Here is a 22,822-nt window from a genome sequence, read left to right on the forward strand (position 1 = left end):
AAGTGATGTTTTCGACACCTTGAGGTCCATAGGGACTTAACCGAGAGAAAAATGCAAACTCGAAATTTTTTTAAAATTTGGCCATTTTTGGCAAAATTGCCCGTACCCCCACGAAGGAAAAAGTCGATTTTTGGACACCGAAGAAATATTCCTGCAAAAGGTGTCAATCAATTCAGCGTGTCTGAAAACATCCCCGGGGACACTTTCCAGGCCTCCCAAGGGACAGGGGACAAAGAAATAGCCCACAAAGGATAAACTCACTTTTTTGCACTTTTGGGTCAAAACTAAAATCATTTCTTAGGGCATTGTTTGCACTTAAAAATGATTCCCAAGTGATGTTTTCGACACCTTGAGGTCCATAGGGACTTAACCGAGAGAAAAATGCAACAAAAATGAAAATTTTTTAATGACAGGAAACCTTAATCTCATAACTAATTATTTTACTCGATATTTGTCTGTTAATCGCCCAGCGGGTGAAGCATGAACGATTGGTTATTAGGCACATTCTGTGATTTCTTTTTTTGTGCCGAGTTGCATTGTGGGTAATTTCTATTTGTCAGCGAAACGGGATTCCTGCTATGCTAATTTTGATGTTTTTTTTTATAAGTGTTGAGCCACCCGGTCTTACTGACAAAATATTTCGCGCATTGTTTTCTTTTGAAGTCAAATCTTGGCTAAATTGCCTTGGTATGTCTAGGAATCCATCCACAGAACGGCCAGAGAGACAACTTCACTCACTAGCGGCTAAATCCAGAGATTGCACCGGCCTGTCATTGGAAGATAAAAATAGCAATTGACCACAGTGTCACTTATACATTTCATTCTCCTCGTGCTGTGTGTGCTGTCATCAAACCTTTCAAAGCTATTGTATTCGCATTCGTATCGCGAGTTCAAACCGTAAAAGTGACAGACATAGAACGATAAAACAGTTCATATGTTGTAGTAAATCTGACCGATTTCTTAACGGAAGACTCGCTTTCTGTGTAAGATTTGAATAGCAGTAAGAAACATATTCAGTATTTACCTCGCCGAACATTTCTGTGACATTTTATCGTGCTGCCGCGTCGGTGCAATTCCTGTCGATACCGCTGTTCAATCTAAATGCAAGGATTGCACCGAGCGCTTATTGGTCAGTTAACCAGCCCGCGAACGCTGACGCATTTCCGGCTGTCGAGATTCTCTCCGCCGTTATTTTTTGGCGGAGAGAATCTCGACAGCCGGAAATGAGTCTGCGTTCGCAGGCTATCAGTGAACAAACAGGGAGAATGTTTGCTCGTCTCATGCTCAGCTTTCAAGTCTTGCATTTCCGCTGTTTCAACAATTCATAATGGTGATATTGTGCTACATTTGTGGACATTATGCGTAAAAAGGTACGTGTTTTCACTAGTAACCTTTAGTTTATTTATTGACACAATGATAGGCCAGGACAATTAACTTCCGGTTGAGATTCCGGTTGTGATTATCAGCATTATGTTATTATTATGCTGCAAACAAGTCGCTGAAAACTTAAAAAAGACATGAGTGGAATTAGCCAAGATATTTGGAGCTTTGGAAAAGCCAATTATAAAATTTACTACTTCCTTCAGTTCTGCCAGAAAACTGCTGAAAACTGTGAGACACACCCCAAATAATAATAATAATTAATAATTTATTCATGTTTAAATCATTTACAATAAGTTGACCAGTCTATAACAAATGTAGGCACAAGAAATGTTTATGAATAAATTAAATTATAATGACACATATTTGAGTCAAGACTAAATTATTATCAAGATAGCCACACCACTTAAATCTGTGCAACAAAATATAGATAAAAAATTATGATAGAAATAACAAATAGATGCACATGTACACTGGTCAGGCCCCAGTTGTTCAAAGGGCGGATAATTTTATCCACAGGATAGTTCGCTATCCGGCAGATAAAATGTATGCAAGATTTTCACGATAGCCCTATAATTTGTGAATAGAGTAGAAGCATAAGTCAAATTTAAGAATGGGATTGTGTTGAAAACTTGCCAAAAGCATTGGTTGGAGTATATTTGCTCCGCTGGATAGCGACTTATCCAGTGGATCCAGTGGAATGCGACCTAAGCTATCAGAAGCACATATTACGTAGTCAGCTGTATTAAACAAGTGTTTGGGTTAAATTGTCATTAATTCCAAAGCTTTTGCAAAAGAGCCTGTTTTTTCTGGTCATCACAGCAAGTGCTGCAGTACCAGTTATCCTCTTCAGGTTCCTTTGTTAGTTGCGCACAGTCCCTGTTAAAGATGGAAAAATCAAGTTGTCAACAATTGTGGTCTAAATTGAAACAATTCATTATGTCATTACCGGTAAATATATATGTGAGCTGCTAGTGTATCTCAATAGCAAGCGGGCAGATCCTCTTTCTTCCTTTCTTCCTCGGAAACCGTGTTTCTAAGGTAGGAAGTAAATACGAGAGTCTGCATGCACTAGTGTATCTTTACATACGTATACTTCATTAGGATATCTACCATAATTTAAAATAGATGATGTAATAATATTAATAACTTAAAAGAAACTGTAGTCCTTAATTACCATCCGAACCACTTTAGGCAGCTGTCACACTGAATCATGTTGACGTCATCATTTTCTGTTTGACAGGCATGGCATACCCAGTCATCAGGATCCAATCCGCATGCAGTGACCTCTATAGTTGTGCCATCGGAGTCTAAAGTTATGATAACAAAGGTAAATTTGTAAAGGTATAATTAATTAACAATATTGATTATCAAAAACTTTTTGTAAAGATTGCTGAATGTATATGTTTTCTGAGATGATGTAGACCTCAGTAAATATTCAGCAATATTTTCTGGCACTGCAAATTGAACTAAGCGATCGCACTAAAAATCCTATAATCTATGACACTGCTATCACCTCTGAAAATTATACCAAATTAATGATTATAATACAGGAAGGGGGAAGGGGAGGGGAAAGCTGTTAAATTTCCATTGTCTGTTTGCGATCCTGCCAATTCATTAACTCATTATAATTTTACTGGAATTCATTTTACATTTTAATACACTGACTGACCTTTGGATTTAAATATGTTTTCCTTCTCCTCTTGTGTTGGTTTTGAATACCTTATGTTCTCCTGTCTTTTTCTCTTTCTCTTGGTTGAGAAGAAGAACCGCCTTTGCCTGTCCAAGTTCTTGTTTGCTGGACCACTTTCTTTTAAAGGTATTGTTGCTGCTGGAGCAGGGTGCTTCTGTATTGACTGGAAAAGAAACTGCTTGGCAGACAGTCCTTTGTGTAATGTATTCAGTGCTTCCTCATTGTCGCACTGATCAACTGCAGTTATCAATTCTAAGAGCTTTGCCTTCACATTTATTTTCAGCGTTGCAATATTACTTTTTGGGCTGCTTTTCTTGATTTCTCTGACCAACTCCTCTAGTTCATCTGCTTTATTGTCCACATCTCCAAGATGTAGAGTGGCTGGTGAGGGGATTGATGAATCAACCTTGATGTCAGTTTCAGCAAGCATCAGGGAAACTTGATGAATATGCTTGCAAACAGTACCACGCATGAGACTGTCAATGCATGAGCAAGAAAATGTGTGAGGACATGTGTTCTTACAGGAATGGCATTTCAAACTGCAGTGGCTTTCTGGACACACTTCACTAAGTTGTTGCACATTATAAACTCGCTTTTGGTCCTCAGACCTGACTTCCCACAATCCATTCTCCTTTGTGTTGACATCTATGGCCTTTAGTTTCAAAGCAGCTGCATGGCGAACTTGAATGTCTCGAATTCTCGTAGTCAGCTTTCCTTTTGTTAGTTTTATTGTTCTCTCATATGTTTTGTCCCTGATGAATTTGAGGAGGTTCAGAAGACAGGTGTCAATACGCTTGTTGAATTTCCCCTTTAAGTAATTGTGTTTGAATGTGCGGTGGAAAGCCTCAACATACATGTTTGTGTTAATGCCAAGCGCACATCTGTAGCAGAAGGCCCATTCTTGTGCTTTTGGGACCCATTCTGAGTCAAAGCAGTTGTGGAATGCAGAAGTGGTGTCATTATGTTGAAGCTGGTGAAGTACTTTGCTCAGCAGGTCATTGAATGTTGTCTCGCTAGTCTCCTCCAACACTGTGCGGAGCATCTTGTACACCTCAGCTTCAACTGTGGCGTCTTTAATTTTTTCTCTGAGGTTCTCCCTCCATGCCTTGTCAACATGCCATGTGCATACTAGCTTCTTAGGATGGTGTTCCATTACCCCTACCCAAGCATTGTAATACTGGTTTGCCAGGTCGCTCATAAACCACTCTGCATTAATTGGGCCACTGTTCTCCTTTACAATGTTAAAAAACATTGTCATGAATGTAGTATCTTCATGGTTCGCCAAACACCATGCAACAGGGAACCCAGAACCAAATTCATCAACTACCATTAGGGTTGTCAGGTAAAAGTCATACCCAGTTGTCCCATGAGTAGAATCAATGCAGACTCCCTTAGCACCAAATTTCTGAAGCATGGTCTTCTGGATAGGGCTTTGCACTATGATCATAAAATCTTCCTTTTGTAGAGGGTGTTCTTCATTTTCTTCACCTTGCATCTTATAAAACAGGATGGGGTTTGTTTCAGGTGAGCTTTGGAATTCTTCAATCCAAGCAAGGACACTTTCTTGATCATTTGCATGCCGCTGGACATCCTTCAGACCATATGCTTGTTGGATGTTGTTGATATCCTTTTTGTCAAGGATGTGATGCCTTTGTAGACTATTAGGGATGGACTGCCGAATATCATCAAGGATCTTGTCTGCTGGTACTCCCTGTTGAATCTTGCGAGCAATCTCTTGGCGCCCCTGTTTTGACAGCCAAGTGTGTTGTAATTCAACTGCATGCCCATGATGTGTATGGCAGGCATGCACAGAGACCTTGCCATCACTTGTTGTGCACACTTTCAAACCAGCCGTGCAATTCATGTTAAGTTTGCAGGTTCCTGTAAACAACAAGAAGTACATGTGCTATTGTCAGGTACATCTGTTCAATACAATACGTCATCATACTACTGACATTGATTAAATTTAATTAACTAGTACCCCGTTTAGTTATTTCTCATACCATATTTTGGCTCAGCTTTTTTAAAGTTTCTACTTAACTTAACAAAACCTGTCATATTAATTTCTATTTTATACATAAATTTGGTGCCTTTTGTATATAAATTGTAGTGTTCCCAAGAGAAATGGGGTCAGGCAGTGTAAAAGTGGCAAATATATATGGGTTATTGGCCAAGCGTGAGGTCAAGATGACACGGCAGGAAATTGGCCAAGTTCCTTTATGTGTGTTTATGGACTGAGACGATTCAAGGTCCATAAACCCGCAAAATGAAGAACAAGGACAATATCCTGCCATCTTGGCTGAACAAGCTTGGCCAATAAAGGATTTATTACATATTGGCTTTATAGTCCATGAGCCAAATCCTGAAAAGTGGCTAGAAATCGATTTTCGTAGCACCCCCCATCGGACATAGTGACTTTGGTATCAAATTAAAGCTTATTGTCTATATTTTACGAATCTACTTGTTACTTTTTATATAACTGGTGCATGAGCGAGAAATACAACTATGTTTAAGAGGGGGTGGGTAAGGAGAATTTTTTCCTGAAATATACTTATAACTTTAGAAAGTTGGTATCTCAAAAAAGTGCTCATCAATATTGACAAATTTTGTTCAAAATGTAGTTTAGGTAGAGTGCTATACACTTGCATGTCTGTATCTAAATCGTATGTTACCATGGTAACCGTTGCTAAGCAAACACAAAAACACAGATATTAAACGAAATTAAATGGTTTTAACTATGTAAACTTTATTTTGATGAGCAGTGAAGCATTTCCAGTTACAAGAACCATTTGCATCATTTAAACTAGATGATTTTTTTCATAAATTATATTGTTTCCTGACGGCACTTTACGTTCAAGGCGAATTTTAAGGGTGGGTGGGTCAGGTATGTTTTGTCACAAAACTACTCAAAACGTTAAAATTATGTCAGAATTGTTAATCTGATCAGATCGTATCGTTAATTGGTTTATATAATTGGTAAATAGTTTCATAGCTTAAAGAACATAATGTTTCCTTGACAACCGTTGCTATGGAAATACGCTTTACAAACAAAAGCATGGTTAAGGCTTCTTAAGCATCTTTCTCATGCACATGTTACTCGTTTGCATTTCGAATGATACAAAAGCACACAAATTTTATTTGTATTGCATTTTATGCAGATTAATTACACTGATTGTTTGTATTTAACAAATAGGACAAAAATCTTATTATAATATAGAAAAAAAACTCAAAATAGGTTTTTGATACTTTCTGGCTGAAGAAAAATCAGTGAAGCGGTTTGTGCATTTGTTCTCCGAAGAAAACCTGCTACATTTTGACCAGAATCCACTATTTACTATTCCAATGATATTCCATTCCAAGTTTTACATCCCACAATGCAATTCACATTTATCAGTCATGGGCGGCCATCTTGGAAAATGGTTTACAGAAAAAAGGTAAGATAATGCTGTTTCTTCACTTTAGTTTCTGTAAATGTTGATTTTTTGCGATATAACAACTACTCGCAAATAACATCTTTAAGAATACTAGCAGTGAATGTTATGTTCAAAGCTGAAAACATCTCTAGAATACCTGTAAGAATTATCGATCGATGAAATCACTTTTCAGGCCTTAATATTTTGGAAAGCGAATTCCCACATTATTCAGTGTACCCAGCCCCTCCGGAGCTAACGTCATATAGACTTAAATGACTTTACGAGATGACTCAGATGAGTCTTTGATCAGTCTACTTACGATTGATCAACTGATTTTTGCTTATGTACTTGGCTCAAAGCTATCTTTGTATTTCTTCCCAGTAATATCTCGGGATCTTCAGAAAAAATAATATTGGTCTACAACAATCTGATGTAATGAGATGGCAGAAATTGTACGATCAAGAAAGCGCTCAAATATTGGCTCCATACAAAAGCCTAATTGGAGTAAGTGTCTTTGCCATGTTAAAGAAAACGTTGAAGAGAAGTTAACGTCATTTACCAATAAAAGCTGGAGAAAGTTTGAACACTGCTCGAGTAGGAGGAAGGATGCAATATGGACAGTGATGAAGGACTACTGGAATGAGGGACCGAAGGGAGGATATCATCGGCGATGCTACCAAGAATACACAGACGTCAACAAAGTGAAGAAGGTGGAACAAAAGCAATGTAATCCAGCGAGAGAAGATCAAAATGAAGAGGAGTCTGTTGAGGAGTCAAGCAGTGCTGAGCCTCCACCTAAAAGGGTGTGCCGGTCACAAGCTCAAAAATTAGATGTTGACAAATGTGCAATATGTCAGAAAGACAAGGCCAAGCATCGAAACGTGAGAGGAGCAAGAACGAGAGAATCGCTTACACTAAACATAAGTGAGTTTGGTAGTGCAGCTTTGGTAAAGGCTGCCCACATTCGGAATGACACCCGTATGCTGTTGCATATTGAAGGTCAAGATACTATCGCTATGGAGATAAAATACCATCGTTCATGCTACAAAGAATATGTTCGCCCAAAGCACCTGGTTAAGTTAGAGGAGCAGAATTGTAAAGAAGAAGATGACAGAAACGAAAGCTACAACAAAGCCTTTATCAAAATCAAAGATTTTGTAGAAGAGGAAGTCTTCATTGCTGCAAAAGCCATTCCGATGTCTGTTCTCATCGAAAAATACACATCCCACCTTGCAGAAGAAGGATTACATGGAATGACGTACAGGTCATCGAAGCTGAAGAACCGGCTTACGCGATGCTTTGGACAAAGATTGTCCTTTCACCAGCCATCAAACCAGAATCAATCAGAACTTGTCTATAATACAGAAGTTGAAACAGGCAAAGTGGTAGAAACTGTATTCAAGAATACTATCCAGGGAGAGCAAATGCCAGAGAGTGACAGTGAGACAGATTTGACAGATATACAACAAGAGGGAAACTATCAAGTTTACCATACTGCTAAAATGATACGAAGCTTAGTTGCCAACATGAAACCAACAATGCCATGGCCACCTGGGTCAGCAGAAGATCTAGAGTGTGACAGTGTTATAGTACCTGACCTCCTTTATAACATGATGGCTTGGATTCTATCATCTGACTCAAACTATTCTGACAAAAGAGTTTCAAACCTCTCACCAGACGTCCATCGCCTTGTTCTCTCTCTTTCTCAGGATCTGATACATTCTGTCAGTCGTGGACGCATAAAGACTCCGAAACATGTCGTCCTTCCAATGAGTGTAAAGAGCCTTACAGGAAATGTTGAATTGATAACAATTCTGAATAGATTTGGACACGGGTTATCATACTCCCAAATAGAGGAAGTGGAGACAGCTCTAGCTGAGAATCAGATTTCGAAGCAGCAGAATGGCGCCTTGGTTCCAAGTGTGTGTTACCCTAACGTCCCTGGTGTATTCTGTTGGGATAACAACGACCTACAAGAGGAGACCTTGTCAGGTAAATTCCGAGTCTATGGTGAAACAAACAACATTTATTATTTTGTTGTTCCATTAATTAGTGAGTAGATCTATTGCAAGGTACTATGCAATACTGCATAGTCGTTATATTTTTTTTCAATTTTATCGACTCAGTTCCTATTGATCCTCATTTCAATAATAACGTTTTTGAAAACATTCCACCAACTAAAAGCTTTGATTCTATAGCATTTATTAAACCCCCTGTCTAGACAGCAATTACAATACTTTATTGACACACTGCTCAAAGGGGCTTCTCAGTGACAATTATTAGGAGTAAAGTGCATACTTTAGCACATTTATTGTACCAATATTTGTATTCGCTGAATTTTACTATAGGGAAGGGAACCACTCATTGCACCAATGGCATTGTTGTTCAGCGCAAACCTCTTACCTGCGCTTTACCACCTGTCATGTCCATTAACCAGAACCGATCCAAGAACCGATCCATCGCCTGCATCCCTACAGATGTACTGCCTTATCATTCAGGACCTCGGAAAGGACCTAGCATGCTTGCCATTGATGTCGCCACTGTGAAACAGGCATCCCCAGAAGTCACAGCATATGCACGAATCATCGACTTTGGTTGGATGCTCTGTAGACGGCCTATTGAAGACACGCTATTCTCGACAACAGAAAGTCAACGCCAAGTAATACCGGCGTGGACGGGCTTCAACATGTTGCTACGTGAGAACAATGTTCCGCGTGAATGCTCTGTAGGCTACTGTCCAGTTATTGAAGCCAGCCCTACAGAGCTTCCTACTGTCTATACTGTGCTGCAGAGATCTTTACAAATGGCTGACCAGCTCGGGCAACAGGACGTTATTGTTGCGTTCGATCAAGCAATCTATGCAAAGGCCCTTGAGGTGCTCTGGCAGAACCAGCAACAGTTCCAGCGATTGGTAGTCAGGATTGGCTCTTTTCACACTATCTGTGCTTTCCTCTCCGCCATTGGCAAGCGCTTTGGAGATGCTGGACTTGCAGATATACTGATGGAAAGTGGTATAGTTGGCTCAGGATCTGTGACTGGAGTACTTGAAGGCCGTCACTACAACCGAGCTGTACGTACACATAAGGTACGTTGACCTAAATTGGATGTAATCTTTACATGATTGCTACAAGATGTATACTTAAACATTTATGTTAAATTTATTTTAGATTGTCTTTGAAGCAATGCACCGACTCCAGTGGGCGGGTTTCAAGTCATGGTTGGTTCGTAACGGTCACCAAATCAACTACGTAAACCTCACTGACGTCGTAGAGGACATCCAAAAGCAATTCAAGGAGGAGAAATTCAACAAGCTTCTTTCCATGCCTGATTTCCTGGTGTTGTTCAGTCTGTACAATGAATACTGCAAAGAAAACAACGGCCCGCTGAAAGTGTTTTGGAATTCGTACCTGGAGATGGTAGAGCTGGTGATGAATTTTGTCCGAGCAACCAGAGAAGGGAACTGGGACCTACACTTGGAGAGCATCAAGAATATGCTACCATGGTTCTTCGCCTATGACCACATCAATTATGCCCGCTACTTGCCGGTGTACTTGGCACACATGCTTTTGCTGCAAGACACTCACCCAGAGGCACATGCCCTTCTAACAAATGGTGAGTTTGGAGTCCAGCGGACAACATCACATGGATTTTCACAGCTGCCAGTGGATCAAACCATTGAACAAACACTGAACCGAAGTACTAAAACAAAGGGAGGAATAGTAGGGTTCAGCCTGAGGAAAGGTGCTGTCCAACGATGGATGCTAACTGCCCATTCACGTGCTGCTTTTGTTGACAAGTGCCGCAGTATGACCAAAGGAATTCAAGAAGACCAGCGAAGCCTGCACAAGGAGATAGGTTCAGCTCGCATGAAAAGAGACGAGGAAGATGTCAAGAAAGTGGTTGAAGTGCTCAGTAACTGGCAAAATCCATTTGGACCATCTGAAGAACTCACTAGCCTCAGTTCTGGGTATGTTGCCAGTGAAAGTATGAAGCGGGACCTTTTGATGGCAAAAGAGAAGGGAACCACTGCGTTGACTTCATTTGTAGAGGAGAGATTAGTAACTACTGCAACAGGATTCTTTGAAACACTCCCCAAACTGAAACTGGGAAGTTTCCGTGATGCCTGCAAGAAGTCGTCTTTAACAGTAGGAGACAAGAACGTCGTGATCAGATCAGACAGGAATCTATTTGCCCGTTTACTGGTGATTGGACAGAGCCGCCACATGGACCTGAGAGAGCTTCTGATCCACGAGCTTGGCCCTCTCCCGTGGTCATTAGCTTCATTTGATGGTTCGTTAGCCAAGACAAACAAAGCTGCTTTATCTAAGCTACTCGAAGATGGAGTTGAGTGCCTTCCAAGTTTACCTGATCAGACGACGGCTATCATCATGGACGCAATGGCGGTGCTACAGACGCTAGTCAGGGTGCCTGATAAATTTTCTGAGCTGGCAGAGATGGTGATGACCATAATCCTGGCGGAGGCTGGAGAGGCAACAAGAATTGACTTTGTGGGTGATCAATATCCCCCCATCTCGATTAAGAATGCCGAGAGAAACAAGCGAGGCAGGGATGGTCAGCTTGTCATAAACATCACCAGCCCGCAACAGTTCTGCCCACGTCAGTGGAGAAAGTTCATGGCGAATGGAAGTAACAAAACGGGTCTCTTAAACTTCCTTGTACGTGAGTGGTCAGCAAATCCAGTCTACACACAGAAGATTAAAGACCACACTCTCTTTGTTGCTCACGGAGGCATCTGCACCAAACTGGAAGTTTCGCTGGATACAATTAGTGCAAGCACAGTCCTGGACCTTTGCAGTAATCAAGAGGAAGCCGACACCAGGATGTTCCTACATGCAGATCATGCGTCTCGAAATGGACATCAGCACATCGCTATAAAGTCATCAGATACAGATGTGGAAGTGCTAGCCTGCTATTATCAAGCATTCATTCCCGCTGAAATGACACTGATCAGTGGCACCAGGAACAGGTCTCGCATTGTCAGCATCCCTCACGTATGTGCAAAGCTTGGCCCAGAGATATGTCAGGTACTACCAAGTCTGCATGCCATGACGGGTTGTGATAGTGTCAGTGCCTTTTCTAGCAAAGGAAAGAAGAAAGCTCTTGGTATTGTACAGTCGAATCCTGGCCTAAGGCGAATCGTCAGCAATCTTGGTGAGTGCGTCCCTGCTGAAGTACAAGATTTGAATATGCTGGAACAGTTTGTTTGTGCCTTGTACAATGGCCCCAAGTGCAATGATGTAAATGAACTGAGGTACAGACTGTTCTGCAAGAGCAAAAACCTCCAGTCACACCAGCTTCCCCCAACAAAAGCAGCTCTGGAAAACCATCTCAAGCGCGCAAACTATCAGGCGTTCATCTGGAAGCATGCTTTAGAACCGAATATGGACCAAGCTCCAAATGGGCAAGGTTGGCAGTTAAAGGAGGACCAACTGGAAATCTACTGGACTGATCAGGCTCCTGCCCCCGATGCTGTGATGAAACTTGTTTGCTGTGGCTGCAAAGGATCATGTGCTACACGACGCTGCTCTTGCGTTAACAATGGTCTTCGTTGCACAGAGGCATGTGCATGTCAGGACAGCTGCATGAACTGTGCCAACGGGGAAGAGAATGAAGAAGATGATGAAAGTGATGACGAAGATAATGATGATGATGATGATGATGATAACGACGGCGGTGGCGACGGTGATGATGAGAGCTAGACATTTTAGGTTTTGTCAATGCGCAGGGTCCTTTGCAAAAGTAGAGTATAAACCTGAGCATTTACTGCAAACTTATAGTCTTACCCAGAAACAATGTTAACAATAAAGGGTTAGTTATCAACAGTTTCCATAGTAACACAAGAAGATGACATCATTTTGTTGAATATGACAAAAGTTACACTTTATAGCTTTTTTGCTGTTTAATATTTCATACAAATTTTATTATCATACCATTAATATTCTTTACCTGAGGAACAATTTTAAATAACAATGAAATCCATAGCAACCGTTACCATGGCAACAATATAGACAGCTTCTGTAATGCGCAATCTCTTATTTCTCATAAGAGGTATGTTCTCACCAAGTTTTACTACAAACGCATTAGTGTGTTTAAAGATATTGACATTTAGAGTTCACATCAAAGACCATCCTAACCCACCCCCTGTGCGGAAAATTGGCACTTACAACTCCAAGAACAATATTTTGTGCAAAATTCCTGAACTGTTACAAGCCGGTAACATCTAAAATTGGTGATTAACAGTTACTTTTACTTCTGGGTGTATAATTTGTTTCTAAATAGTACTCACTTCTAAAATTTGGATCATAAAAGTAAGAAATTTGGCCCTAATTCGCTATTGAGAGGGTGGCCGTTGCTATGGCAACACTGCATATTTGTCTGCCAACTGAAATTTGTTTACTTTGACGAGATAAGTATTCCTGCCAATTTTGGTGTAAATGTGTCTGGTATTTGATGAGATATTGACTATTTTATAGTTGCTATAGACTTAACATTGCAATCTCTCCTTACCCACCCCCCCTTAAAAACAGTTGTATTTCTCGCTCATGCACCAGTTACATAAAAAGTAACAAGTAGATTCGTAAAATACAGATAATAAGCTTTAATTTGATACCAAAGTCACTATGTCCCATGGGGGGTGCTACGAAAATCAATTTTTTAGGCCTTGGCTCATGGACTATTACTGTCGATACTAGGCATGCAGGTAGAATGGGCAATCCCGAGTACCTAGTGAGCGGGCAAGATAGCTCCATCTTGACCGTGTGGGTAGCCAATCAGAGTGCAGGATTTGCTTCATTTTGCCTGTGCACTGCCATCCATAAATAATAATAATAATAATAATAATAATAATAATAATAATAATAATAATAATAATTATAATAATAATAATAATACAATTTATCACAAGTAGGCCGTACCAAAATGAAAACTGTCCTCATCATTTATTTACCTTGGCTCTTAGGTAGACGCACTCCTTTTCCAGAAGGTCTATACATGCCACATCTGTTACAGTTGAAGTACTGGACTTCTCCATACTTTTCGGTTACCCTGCCACCACTCATCTTCACAAAAGAACAGCACTGAAGGTCTTCAACAGTGGATTTCCATACTTCAAATTCTAAAAATAAAATAGATGTGGAAAAATGCTTACCATAATTAAATGTGTAACTTCTGAAACAAGAAACTTTACTTTACATGGCAAAATAATGCTGGGGTTAGAGTATATACCATCCTGGCCAGTAGGAGGGGCAATTAATATCCTTCCTGGCTTCATGCCATGGAATCTGCAGATAGTGAATGTCATATATAGAGATATGCAAGCATGTGACAATTGACAATTTATTAATGGTTACAGTGAGAAAGATATGCTTATAGTAGTTTTTACAAACTATAAATAAATAAATACCGTATTTACTCGAATAAGCGCCGCGGCGCTTATTTAATTTTTCGTGTCTCCTGTGCGGCGCTTATTCGAGGGCGGCGCTTATTAAAAGGCTCATACCACAAAGCCAAAACATTTTGATTGTACAAGCAAACGCTGACAATCTCCTTACTGCAACAGTTACAGGAAAGAGAAAGAGGGAGGTTGGGCTTCTCTTACCGGCAAAGTTTACAGCCTTCACGCAAGAACTGAAGAACGCGAACATTTTGAAGAGAGAACTAAATGAAAGAGCATCAAGATATACTCACTTCGAACTGAAAACATCACTATTGATGAAAATAAATTCCCATTGTTGGCTTAGAACCGCATTGCAGCGATTACAGTGTATTTTTATCATCTTATGGAAATACTCAAATAATCGCCGCACCGGTGCTGCGGCGCTTATTCGAGGGCGGCGCTTATTAACCATTCCGCTCCATGTGCGGCGCTTAATCGAGGGCGGCGCTTGTTCGGGGGCGGCGCTTATTCGAGTAAATACGGTAAATAAATAAATCTAGAAACGTGTTGAAAATGCATTTGATTATAAAATTGATGTAAATAGTTATTTTAACTATTGTTAATACTAAATTTTACCCTTACCTGCTTTATTTTCAAAAGAAACTGTCTCATAGTTGAATATCACACTATGTTGGCGGGATAAATGTTTCCTGAGATCACAGGTGCGTTTGCAACGAAATCCACAGTGGTGACAGATGCATGCTCCTGTGGCATTAATCTCAGCATCAGAACTTTGGTGTTTATGTTTCCTCTTAATGTGCCTCTTGAGAGTGTAGGGTCTGGCAAATGTTTCAGAGCAGTAGGGGCATTTCAAATTTGTTGATGACTCAACAGTTTCTTTTTGGGTCTTGTCAGTAGACATGGGTAGGTCCGACTTGGTCCGTTTAGCTGTTGGACCAGTGGCCGTGTCCGACTCGGTCCATTCAGCTGTTGGGTCAGCTGTGGCTTGGTCTGACGTCCGTTTACCTGCTGGGTCAGTGGCTGGTACCGACTCGGTCTGCTTAGCTGTTGGATCAGTGGCCGGTCTGCTTGTCCGTTTAGCTGTTGGGACAGTGGCTGGGTCCGACTTGGTCCGTTCAGCTGTTGGGCCACCTGTGGCTTGGTCCGACTCGGTCCTTTTACCTGCTGGGTCAGTGGCTGGTTCCGACTTGGTCTGTTTAGTTGTTGGATCAGTGGCCCGTCTGCTTGTCCATTTAGCTGTTGGGCCAGTGGCTGGGTCCGACTTGGTCCGTTCAGCTGTTGGGCTACCTGTGGCTTGGTCCGACTCAGTCCGTTTAGCTGCTGCATCATTGGCTGGTTCCGACTTGGTCTGCTTAGCCGTTGGATCAGTGGCCAGGTTGCTGGTCCTTTTAGCTGCTGGATGAACGGCCGGGTTGCTGGTCTGTTCAGCTACTGGGTCAGTGGCTTGGTCCGACTCGGTCCATGTAGCTGTTGGGCCAGTGGCTGGTTGGTCAGAGGCTGGTATAACATACTCCATAGAAATGTTTCCCTCCACCATCCAAGTTGCAATAACCCTCCTGAGGTATTTCGAATACCTTGTGGGTTTCTGAAGGTAGTTGTCTTTAACTCCAAGGGAAGTCCTTGAAAGAAATATAATAATTATATTTTTAATTGTTTCAATCCAATTTGTCACCATTATATTAAAACATTAGTAGGGCCTGGGGACAGCTTCCAAAAATGAGAGAATTAAGATAGTACTAGTTGTATTGGATACAACAGGTACTGGGACACACTTTTCGTAGTATACAGATGTTTGTTCTACAGCTGGTGACTTTTAATTTAGATTTTCATCAAACTTGCTGATCTTTTGGAGTCAAAATTGGAGTCAAAATATGGTAACTCAGTCTATTTCATTATAACTGAATTTCCATAGTAACTAGGCTCCCAAGCCCCTATACTTAAGCGGTTAACAGCTATTCCCTCTTTCCACTACCACTAGATAGTATTTTTTTTAATATATAACCTACCACTAGATAGTATTTTTTTTAATATATAACCGATTGCATTGTTTATTACTAGTTGTTTGACATGATTAGGTAAGGAAGGAATGCTATCCACCTGAAGCTATCTGACAAGTGTTAACTTTTCTGTTCAAGGCATAGTGATCACTCCAGTCAATAAATTAATTCCTGCCAAATGAAGACTATAGCAATCACTGTACTATTAATAATAGATTTGCTAAAAGTCATTATACATATATATAAAAGTTTGTAGTAGCTTTTTAGATCTACTTACCTTGAAGTCATTTGAAGGAAAAGGTCTGGTTTATGTGTTGCCACAGCAGCCATCACCATGGAAATGACACCACAGACAGTTGAGCATGTTTGCACTGGATAAATGGCACACGATGACCTACAAAAGTGGTGGCCACCCACGTTACATCCAGGTGTGTGGCACATGATCACCTCATAGTCAGCCATATCTTCGCTGTAAACCCCAGTGATAAATCGCTTGACTTTATCCATCAGCCCCTCTGGGATTTGCCAGCCAAGGGTGTCAGCATATATGATGGACTTGTTCCTGTGGTTTACCTTGCACAATGTCCAGTGGCAACCTCTTTGAACATCTGTTGCCAACACAAGCTTTCCTCCACCATTAGCCACATTAACAAAGAACAGAAGGCTGTTTGGTTGGAGTGGTTGCAGTCTTCATGCTGCCAAGCCCTCGACATCCAGGATGGGATTTATCACGCTGCAAAATGTGTGTGGGTTTTCCTTGTTTAAGGTTTCAGCCATCCACAGCAGGTGGTCACTGGAAACCCATCTATTACCACACAGTTCGGCCATTTCATTTGGGGACATGCCAAATCCGGGAAGTAAATCATCAAATGGTGCCATGTACAGTAGCTCCTGGAATGCCTTAATGGAATCATCAGCAGGGTACATCACATTTGATGGCTTCAGATATGGTTCTGAAAACCAGTTGAGTTCCACCTGGACTGACCTTTGTACATCTCTGGCACAATGCATTTTTATCATGTCTTGTAAACCAGACATGGTGAAAGACTGTGAGCCCAGCTCCAGGTAATAGAAGCCCTTTGCTTCTTTTGCAAAGAAGCTGAGCTCATTCTTCCATTTCTCCAGGAGACTGAGAGGTGGGATATATTTCAAAGCAAATGGGTCGGTGGGAGTTTTGGTTGTAGCAGAAACTACCACTTCACCACTTGCATTGCGTGGAAATTTTGTTTGTGGCAGCTTGAACAAAAACGCATCTTTTCTTGAATGGCTGGTTAGTGCACACGAAGTTGGTTTTTTGCTGGACTTCAACCAGTCACCATCCTGAGAGAAAATATCCAATTTAATGGAAAAATAAATATGGTTTATTGTAAATATGAAATTGGATTAGTTGACGTTCTTCTTCTATTATTGAATTTGTCTGCATTTATACTAGACAATGTGAAACGTATTTTCCCATGTGGTTTGCCTATAAGAACTATTAAGCCTATTAAATCTATTAGGTCTATAAGTCTATTTTAAAAAAAGTCTTGGGGGGGGGGGGGGGGAAATCACAAACCACATGGGAGAATACGCTTCCCCTAGCCCAGATCCTTCTTCTTCTTGTTATTAAAAAGGGGACGGGGGGGGGGGGGGTGGAATGCTGAGGGTGATCATGAGCTGCTGTGAATTTATTTTGCAGGAAAAAAATAAGAAGGAAAAAAAATAAAAGAGAGCCGACTTGGGGAGACTTGACCTGACGGTAATCCAATGTTAACGGATTGTAACCCTAGTTAACCCTAACTGCCTTCCCTCAAACCCCCCACCTCCCCTCCCCTCCCCTACCCTCCACAGATAACTTAAATAATTGCATGTACCTGAGAAGCTGCTTTCAAACCGCAGTTAAACAATACTGAGTCCGAAATTTTAAAAATCACAACTTCTACTAGTCGCTTATAACAGCTTATAAGACGCAGGGCGGCCGGGCGTGATTTAACGCGTCACGCACAGTTCGTACAAAATAATTCACTCACAAAATGATCTAATAATACTTACCGAGAATTCCATGTGGGCAATATTCTGGATATTATCAACAATATTCTAGATATTGTAGAAGCAACCCCAAGAAAGTATTAATTAACAACAGGCTAGGGACGGCAGTAAGGATTGCTCTTTCAAGCGTGTGATCGAGAAGTGAGCGCGAAATTTTCCCGATCGTTTTTAATTAGATGGATGACGAAATCTCACTGACCAATAAGCGCTCGGTGCAATCCCTGCATTTAGATTGAACAGCGGTATCGACAGGAATTGCACCGACGCGGCAGCACGATAAAATGTCACAGAAATGTTCGGCGAGGTAAATACTGAATATGTTTCTTACTGCTATTCAAATCTTACACAGAAAGCGAGTCTTCCGTTAAGAAATCGGTCAGATTCACTACAACATATGAACTGTTTTATCGTTCTATGTCTGTCACTTTTACGGTTTGAACTTGCGATGCGAATGCGAATACAATAGCTTTGAAAGGTTTGATGACAGCACACACAGCACGAGGAGAATGAAATGTATAAGTGACACTGTGGTCAATTGCTATTTTTATCTTCCAATGACAGGCCGGTGCAATCTCTGGATTTAGCCGCTAGTCTTCACTCGTGAGGCGCCATTACTCCCGGGGTAGTCAATCCATAAAAATTGATATCGGAAAATCATTCGATAAATCGATATCTATCGATAAATTGAACTTAAACGATAACAATTTTATCGGTCAATCGATAAAATTCGATACTCACACGCCGACGGAGTGTTAATGTTATCGATTTTATCGCATTGATCGATCGTTATTGAATCGATAAAAATTATCCTGTTTCCGTTGAGGGAGCGTTTGATTGTGACTCTTTAAATGTAGATTTCAAAGGCGGCAATGAAATGATTTGTTGACAAACACTGTACAAGAGACCAAAGAGACTGCATTATGATTTTCTTCCTGATTTTATTGGTCGATTAACCGGGTTCGATTACAAACGTAAATTATTTTTCCTTTTCCGGGTTCTCGGCTTCAAGATTGTTGTCTAAATTTTTTCTCGTCCTTTGTTCCGTTGGTTTTGAAACCGCGCTTAACCTAAGAAATATGGGGAACAAGAAGAATTTAGATTACGAACACGAGGGCGTCTAGATGATTTGCTTATATCTTTACTCAAAAAATCACAAACATCTTTCCCTTTAAAAAACTGGGTGAAAAAGCAACGAGCGTGCGATTGTGTTACATCAGCAAATAAATAAAACAGTGAAATAATCAACCAGGGATCTATATCGGATTTCATTCAAATACAAAACACGCTGAGTAATGCTAAAAGTTTGTAGAAAAGATGAAGCAATTTATATCGTTTTACGAACAGGGAAGTTGTTATAAGTGTCTCTGCGAGTTCTTTAATATCTTTAGGTGTTGCCGTTTCGAAAATTGGAACGATAATTCAGTTTCGATAAAATCGATAGCCCTGATTCAAAAATCGATAATTATCGATTACTCACAACGAAATATTTTATCGATTTTTATCGAATTTCGAAAAAATTAATCGATTTTTATCGATTGTTATCGAATGCTATCGATTATCGATATTATCGATTGACTACCCCGGGCATTACTCGATGCGAAAATTATGACCTCCCAGTCGCTATGAAATTATCTCTCACCTCTGGATTCTTTCAGAGGATTGCCTCTACTCTCCATTCCAGCTTTATGATGCCAGTCTGGGAGCTTCTGCAGTGGAAAGTGGCTCAAAAACACACTTAAATACCGACTACTTTGTTTGTGCTCGCGAGCCAAACAACAACGGTTTGTGACGTTACAAAAAAACTTGAGTCCTTGGTATTCACGAGCAGCAAACATTTAAAGGGATCACTTCATATAAGATATCTAACGTGTATTGCAAAAAAATGCTGCAAGAGTCCAAGGAATTTGCCCGTGAAAGGGATTAAAGAAACTGTTAAAGGAAGCAGAACCTGCAAATGTGTACCCCGCTCTTGGTATTTTTAAATGAAGATACCTGAAGAAATATTGGAAAATATACTTTCCTGAACGTTAATCAGCCTTGCTCTTTTTTTAGACCTGAATTAGCCCATGGCAGGGTCGTAACGAGGTATGTTTTTTTCTTTAATGATTCTGCATTTCACCCCCTTTTTTCTGATCCCTGATCGCCAGAGTTCAGTGACTGTAAAATGATCCCTGATCCCCCAAAATTGCAATGATCCCGTGGGAAACAAAAATGATCCGTGGTAAAAAAAATTGATCCCATTGTAAATTATATATACTACGCAGAAAGGATCGCGTGACTCATTCCATTGCAACGTATAGGATATACGAATTTAATGTAAATAGGGTTTAAGAGCTAAAAGTGGGGGAAATATCAGCTTCTTCTCTGCTTAGAGGTATTCAGATGATCATCTTAATTGTATAATTTTCCCCCTCATCTAATAGAAGCTTTCTTTAATTGACTGTGGTAACTTTTGGTTTTGGGAATGATGGAAATGCAGATGGGCATGAAATAACTAACTCTCCTAAGCTAAACTGAGCCTAAGTAAAGAGCTAAAAGGAGACGTATAAAAAGACGTATTAAAAGGAGACCATACATTGCTTACTTGCATATTACTTGGTGACCACGTTGTAACAGCTTGGTAAATTAATGACTCAAGACCACAGCGCCTAGCGCAAGATGTGACCTTCTCGAAGACATTCCTTGGTATGTAAGTAGCTGTGTTGGAAAAAGCAGGCCATTCCCATGACAATTCAATTTCGTCTCTCTTACGGGCGCAAATTCCGTGGAAAGTCATTGACAGGAACACGTCGAACACGGTTATCGGTGTGTTTGACGGTGTATGATAACTGTCAACTGGATTGGCGGGAGTGTATCTCATTTGTCAACCCCAAACTTTTTAATGCAATGTCTCTACTGTTCACTACCGAAAAATGAAATACTGATGTTTTGGGTGTTCATGTGGTCGTCGAAGATCAATAGGTCTTCTCGACAGACCTCGATGATGCAACATGGCCGCCTTGGGGCAAAATGATTAACTTGTCAATCCAAATACTGCCTAATTTGAATATATAATTTGCTATAGGCTTTATTCTTTGCACATGCTTAAGACCAAAGCTTTTTTCTTTTTCATTTTATTGGAATTTTACTATAACAATTAACAAATATATTAAAAAAAAAAAATATCACGCGATGATTCGGCGACAGTTTACAAAAGAAGGCAGGAAGCTTAACAGTAGCACTTTTAACTCTACAGCACCATCGTACAAATAGATTGTCTCTATTTCGATCAACTTACAATATGATTAAAGTATTTAACAACGAGTTTCAATTCTAGTATACAGCAAAGAGAAGGGATAAAACCTTGGGAAACCAGGAGGCGAGTATTCACTGAATACCTGTATTCAAGGAACGACAACATGCGAGAAGTCAGGAACTTGAGACCGGTCACGGTACTACCTGCTTTGGGCAGGGGTGACGAAAAACTTTTGAGCTAGCAAAAAACTGAGTACATGGATCCAAAAGTGAGCCACACCCTCTCAGCTTATAGGGAGAACAATGGGTTCTACTGCTTGACCTATGTTGTAAAGAATTGAAGGTGTCTTAAAGTCAGATGTGAGCAAGGCATTCATGCCTTGAAATTGAATTTGAGCTTGAAAGTCTCTTGGAGAGAAATTGGGGCTTTTTTTCGAACTCTGTCTTTCAATTTGAAGAAGAACCATCAAGGAAGGCAACTGAACGCAAGCGTCCAACCATTTTTGGAAGACTGATGGCTTTGAAAGTTCTCAGAGAAGATGCGGACTTGATGAAATTAAAGACAGAAAGTAAAGCATATTTTGGTACAAAATATGCTATGTTTAATTTGGTTATTATTTGTTTACCATGATTTCTGAGTGGAATGCCTGTAAACTAGCTTTTGGTAGGTAAGTGAATTTCCACTATAAAAGTACATATATATTTTATTATTCTTGACAGAAGTTCAGGCTTCAGGTGTTTTCATCGTTTATTGCGACAATACTGTTTCGTATGGTTCGAAGTTATCGGACCACACTCATCAGGCAATTTTTAACGACTGACTTTTCAAATAACAGGCTGGTAGTAAAATATGGGTGGTTACTATAGAGATGCGTTATATTCAGTAGAGTATCTAGGTAACAGATGCATCGTGCCTTAGTTGCGTTACTCTAAAGTTCTGTAGTACATATCTCTTTCTGTGGCGGCACGAACTCGCTAGCTCGTTTCGGCTGTTCAGGCTACATAGCTCTTTTTTACAGATGATTATGAATTTTTCAAAAAGACAAAGATTACATTTTTTGTTAGCGTTGCTGTACGTATTATTTATTTATTTTTTTTTTTTTTACAGGGCGAAGGTGTCCATAAGATCTAGCTTTTATAAGACTACAAGGGACGCTTTCAAAACGCTTCATTTATCATTTCAGAAAACAAAGTGGTTTCCGTGTGAAAACGGCTACAGGCCTGCTGGTGTTTTTAATGCTTGTAACCACGTACATCACATGCTTTATAAAAAAGTTGTCAACTTGTTGCTTATGTTAGCTTATGTTCCGTTCCCTGAAAAATTTTGACAGCGCCACCTGGAGTAAAAAAAGAGTCAAGTTTCTTTCACAAGAATCGACTTAATTTGTGAGATACAAGCAATAATCACCACATAGACCCTAAGATCTTTTGCCTAAGATAATTTTGGACCAGTCTTAATATACTTGTAACTAAGAAAAGTTATTACTATTGTTTTCGATAAGCACTAGCAAAAGGGCTAGGTCTCCGCAATTACGATATATAAATGACCCGAAATTGAGACCCCCTGTGGTCTGACCTCTGGTAAGCGACCACCTCCCGTAAGCGACCACATATCCTTGGCATTATGGGTGGTCGCTTACGGGAGGTTCGACTGTAGCAA

General features: G+C 40.3%; 3 protein-coding genes and 1 long non-coding RNA gene across 6 annotated transcripts; 3 read left to right on the plus strand and 1 right to left on the minus strand.

The window, feature by feature from the left end:
- Positions 1–1,038: 1,038 nt before the first annotated feature.
- LOC146475132 (uncharacterized) lies at positions 1,039–13,603 on the plus strand. The gene is made up of 3 exons (XR_014866000.1): positions 1,039–1,370; positions 2,624–2,710; positions 13,466–13,603. It is a non-coding gene; the product is annotated as an uncharacterized LOC146475132 (long non-coding RNA).
- Positions 1,632–19,721, minus strand: LOC146475133 (uncharacterized). 3 transcript variants are annotated; one of them, XM_085116135.1, is made up of 7 exons: positions 19,568–19,721; positions 16,178–17,220; positions 14,525–15,522; positions 13,454–13,621; positions 3,053–4,954; positions 2,558–2,690; positions 1,632–2,259 (listed from the first exon to the last, which is right to left on the minus strand). In XM_085116135.1, the coding sequence occupies exons 2-7, from the start codon at positions 16,405–16,407 to the stop codon at positions 2,154–2,156; spliced, it is 3,537 nt and encodes a 1,178-aa protein (XP_084972261.1). In that variant the 5' UTR covers positions 16,408–17,220; positions 19,568–19,721; the 3' UTR covers positions 1,632–2,153. The 3 variants fall into 3 exon arrangements, with proteins under 3 accessions (XP_084972261.1, XP_084972262.1, XP_084972263.1); XM_085116136.1 differs by lacking the exon at positions 19,568–19,721 and adding an exon at positions 17,932–18,539; XM_085116137.1 differs by lacking the exon at positions 19,568–19,721 and having other exon boundaries at positions 14,525–14,869; positions 14,909–15,522; positions 16,178–18,539.
- Positions 6,329–9,693, plus strand: LOC146475134 (uncharacterized). Its single transcript, XM_085116161.1, has 3 exons — positions 6,329–6,507; positions 6,868–8,478; positions 8,835–9,693. The coding sequence occupies exons 2-3, from the start codon at positions 6,927–6,929 to the stop codon at positions 9,578–9,580; spliced, it is 2,298 nt and encodes a 765-aa protein (XP_084972287.1). The 5' UTR covers positions 6,329–6,507; positions 6,868–6,926; the 3' UTR covers positions 9,581–9,693.
- LOC146475135 (uncharacterized) lies at positions 9,540–13,128 on the plus strand. Its single transcript, XM_085116156.1, has one exon. The coding sequence runs from the start codon at positions 9,669–9,671 to the stop codon at positions 12,204–12,206; it is 2,538 nt and encodes an 845-aa protein (XP_084972282.1). The 5' UTR covers positions 9,540–9,668; the 3' UTR covers positions 12,207–13,128.
- Positions 19,722–22,822: the final 3,101 nt, after the last annotated feature.

Source organism: Pavona decussata, unplaced genomic scaffold, assembly GCF_977016875.1.
Source record: "Pavona decussata unplaced genomic scaffold, jaPavDecu1.1 SCAFFOLD_85, whole genome shotgun sequence".
Taxonomy (NCBI): Eukaryota; Metazoa; Cnidaria; class Anthozoa; order Scleractinia; family Agariciidae; genus Pavona; species Pavona decussata.

What these genes read in the sequence shown, in the direction of transcription:
- LOC146475134 (XM_085116161.1), top strand. Translation starts at nt 6,927, where the DNA reads ATGGCAGAAATTGTACGATCAAGAAAGCGCTCAAATATTGGCTCCATA. An exon ending in ACAAGAGGAGACCTTGTCAG is followed by an intron (nt 8,479 to 8,834) that starts GTAAATTCCGAG and finishes ATTTTACTATAG; the next exon opens with GGAAGGGAACCACTCATTGC.
- LOC146475133 (XM_085116135.1), bottom strand. Translation starts at nt 16,407, where the DNA reads ATGGATAAAGTCAAGCGATTTATCACTGGGGTTTACAGCGAAGATATG. An exon ending in TTCTTTTGAAAATAAAGCAG is followed by an intron (nt 13,622 to 14,524) that starts GTAAGGGTAAAA and finishes TTTTATTTTTAG; the next exon opens with AATTTGAAGTATGGAAATCC. An exon ending in AAACATATTTAAATCCAAAG is followed by an intron (nt 2,691 to 3,052) that starts GTCAGTCAGTGT and finishes TCATAACTTTAG; the next exon opens with ACTCCGATGGCACAACTATA.
- LOC146475135 (XM_085116156.1), top strand. Translation starts at nt 9,669, where the DNA reads ATGCACCGACTCCAGTGGGCGGGTTTCAAGTCATGGTTGGTTCGTAAC.